Genomic DNA, 3,792 nt, shown 5'->3' with positions numbered 1-3,792 from the left:
GTGCCATAATCAACGGCCAAATGTCGACCGACTTCTGGCGACATGTCGCCGGAGTCGCCGTGTCGCCAGGGTCCGACACGGCGACACCGGTCGACATGTCGAACCTTGATCTCAACATAATGATTTTATTTATTATATATAGTGGTTGCTAGTTTTACATCACAGAAATTGTGAGATTTGAAATTGTAAATGAATACAGTTTTGCAGATGCACCTGAAATTGCAAGATTTGAAATTGTAAATTAATACAGTTCTACAAATGCATATGAAATTGCAAGATTTAAAACTGTACATAAGTACAGTTCTATAGTTTTTAAAATTTTAGGTCTCAATTGAAATTATGTGGAGAAAATATTATTGATGAGAACTTACTGGAAATAAAAATATTTTTCAACTTTTCATGTTTCAAATGTGCTATTGTGTAATAGCAATATCATGAAAAGGTTTTAAAAGATTCTCTGAATTGATCTCATGTCTCATTGTGATTGAGCAAAATAATGAAAATTCATTAAACTCGTTCTATTGGTTATGTTCCATTCCCTGAAGTGAATGCCACAATTCATGATAAGTCTAAAAGAAGGCAAAATTATACTTATTGTTATGACTATGAAAGTGGACGATGTGAAAGACGGAATAATTATTATTCTTATGATTAAAATAAATAAGAGGATAATAAAGATTTTCAATGTGAGTCTTCAAGGAGTAAAGATAATATTTGTCATTGATGTGGTATGAAATATCATTACGCATGTATCTGTCGTACTCCACAATATTTCGTTAAGCTTTGTCAAGCTTTAATTAAAGGAATGAAAATAATGTGGAGATAAATTGGATTTTTCAAAATAATGATATTGGAGCAAATTTTGCCTATAAAGAGGATGATTTTGATGGCCTTACAAATACTACACATCTAGATACTGCTGATACAGGAAAATCATTACCGAACCAGTCCATCCTTAGTTCAATCCTAGACTCCGGTCGAGAACGGTCCGACCATGGCGGGGTTCGAACAAACCGGACTGATCATTAGTGTGATAAAGAAGGAACCCTGTAAGTCAAGAAGGCAGGCACGAACCATGAAATTCGGATGGATAACCAATCAAGAAGCGGTTGTTATCACTTATGGGAGTTGGCGATCGTGCAGGATATGGTAACTGCCATGCACTCAAGGCAAGGGATCATGTGATTAAGGGAAGCCACCCATTACTCCGCAAAAGAAGTTTAACCGTAAAGATTTGAGGGTCACCAAGATAAGGCTCGAACAAATCCAACGGTCAGGATTGGAAGGTAAAAACCATATAAACCCTGATCTACGTACAAAGGAGGTAACTGAATCATATTCCAAATAATCGTATTCAAATTTTTGCTTTGCAACTAGCCAGAGCTTTGTGATTATCTGTGGGAAACGCTTCAAAAGGTCATGGTCACCAGAACAGCAGCAGCGGCGGCGGTGGCTCAACGAGAAATGAACATTCGCTCTCCAGAGGGAAATAATCCAGAAGATATTCCAAAAGCAAGGCGTGCTCGAGAGGTTCGCGAGGATGGAGGATTAGGTGGTAACGAACGCTTGAACCATCCAAATCCTCTTCAGCAACAAATGGATCAAATGCAGTTTCAGTTTCTGGAGATGCACTAGACACTTCGTACGTTGGTCAGGCAAGTGGTGGCTCCTCAAGCTCCTAATCAAGAGGAGGCTAGAAGTCGTGCAGGAAAAGCGGAGATGATTATACCTCCAACACGAGGGCATTCCCAGCAAGGAGATAAACAACTAGCCGAAGGCCAATATAGACATGACATTCAAAGGAACCCCCAAGGTTGGTCCAGGGAGTTGAGAACTGAGAACTGCCCAGAAGGGACGGTCGGCATGATCGGCCGCAAGCAAGCCGAACCGAAGCGGTAAGAATGTTCGGTAGAGGAGTTCACACTCACTCGCCAACTTCTTGATGCTTGGGATAAGAAAGCATTCAGTCGCCCACTTTTTCTTCGTTTGACCGTTCAGGAGATCTCATTGCCCATATCAATTACTACCAGCAAACAATGGCAGTAGCTGGCAATTCTGATTAAATTCTTTGTAGAGTGTTCGGTTCTTTCCTGATCGGGACGACACAAAAGTGGTTCTCAAATCTTCCATCGGGAAGAATTGTTGATTTTGAGGAGTTAGCCCGAAAGTTTATCGGTCATTTCCAAAGTGGAATTCAAATCAACAAGATGGAGGAAACGTTATTCACTATCAAGCAAGGGAAGAATGAATCAATTTGGGAACACTTGAAAACATTTAACAAAGTCACTATGTTGATCGAGAATCTAGATGAACAAGTGGCCAAAACTGCTCTCTTCACAAGACTCACAAACCGAAGGCTACTGGAGTTATTACTTCAAGACATGCCTGCTACTTATTCCAAGTTGGTGCAAAGGTGTCAAAAGTAGGCAGAAGTGATTGAAATTCTTGACGCACGTCAAGGTGAAACAAAGGACTCCAACAAAGAGTAGAGGACCCCTGAAAGAAATCAGAAGCCAAAGCAGTCCAACCATGATCGAGCAAGGAAACCACGCTCGGTTTGGAGGCAGCATTCTCCTGATCAAAGTGAGTATACACCGTTGAATGCTCCACAGTCAGAAATTTTGATGCAGATCAAGAATCAAGACATTTTGAAATGGCCACCAAAGATGATAGCAAAACCAAGAGAGATGAATATGGAAAAGTATTGTCGTTTTCACAAAGATTACGGGCATTATACTAACGAGTGCAGGCACTTGAAAACCGATATTGAGAGATTGATATCTCAGGGACACCTATCCAGCTTTGTCAAAGGGAGACAGTTTGAACCAAGAGCAGCTGTTGAAAAAAGGGAACGTTTTGGAAGCAGAGATCGCCGAGTTGAGGTTCCCAAGTCAAATAAGGGAAATGAAGTGATCAGTGCTAGTCGATCTCCTATTCTTACCATATTCAGAGGACCCGAGCCTGAGTCCCTCAGAAAGCTCAAAGCTAAGTCTAAGTTAGTTGGGACTTGAGAGACACAGAAGTGGAAAAAGCTAAACGATGAAAGTTCTATTACTTTTGATGAAGAAGACAAAAGGGGTGTGTGTACACCTCATGATGATGCAATCGTGATCAACGTAGAAATCGGACACCGAGAGGTGCACAAAGTACTGATGGACACAGGGTCTTTGGCAGATCTTTTATCTTACGAAGCCTATCAAAAATTGAAGGTCGAGGAAGATTTAATGAAGTCGTCGTCCACGCATTTATACGGATTTGCTGGTTCGTCAACTATAGCCGAAGGATCGGTTCAACTGGACCTGTCGGTGGGAAATTTCCCCAACGAAACCACGATTCGGGTAAAATTCCTAGCTGTTTGGGAGCTTCCGGCTTACAACGTCATTCTCGGCAAGCCATCCCTGACAAAGCTAGGTGCAATAGTCTCAACGAAGCATATGAAGATCAAGTTCCCAACTGATAAAGGAATCGGTCAGGTAACTTCTGATCAAAGAATCTCTCGACAATGTTATGTAGGATATCTCAAGGATAAAGTTGGAAGCATTGCAAAAGAGGTTAAAACATTATATGAATTCAAGTCAGCAAAATAAAGTACTCAGGTCCACAGGGAGGACTTCGTAGCGATCGGGAAGCCAGGCTAGTTCGGAATAGACAACACAAATTTTGGGAAAAAGCCTGCGGTTTCGGCTGATAAATGAGACTTACAAAGGGCACTTTGTTTTCTCTTTGAAGCGTTCTTAACATGGTTTTTTGGCTCTTAAGGGATGGAGTCATTACACTTTTCAATGACTCTCC

At 41.1% G+C, this 3,792-nt stretch overlaps 1 protein-coding gene across 1 annotated transcript; it reads left to right on the top strand.

Moving 5' to 3' along the window:
• The first annotated feature begins 3,152 nt into the window (after positions 1-3,152).
• Positions 3,153-3,587, top strand: LOC149016348 (uncharacterized). Its single transcript, XM_089156738.1, has one exon. The coding sequence runs from the start codon at positions 3,153-3,155 to the stop codon at positions 3,585-3,587; it is 435 nt and encodes a 144-aa protein (XP_089012864.1).
• Positions 3,588-3,792: the final 205 nt, after the last annotated feature.

The sequence above is a fragment of the Hakea prostrata genome, chromosome 5 (assembly GCF_041222555.1).
Source record: "Hakea prostrata isolate BN-2017 chromosome 5, UWA_Hpros_2, whole genome shotgun sequence".
NCBI classification, from domain to species: domain Eukaryota; kingdom Viridiplantae; phylum Streptophyta; class Magnoliopsida; order Proteales; family Proteaceae; genus Hakea; species Hakea prostrata.
Note: the sequence above shows the minus strand (reverse complement) of the source record. Positions and strands in the feature narration are given on the sequence as shown.

What these genes read in the sequence shown, in the direction of transcription:
- LOC149016348 (XM_089156738.1), top strand. Translation starts at nt 3,153, where the DNA reads ATGGACACAGGGTCTTTGGCAGATCTTTTATCTTACGAAGCCTATCAA.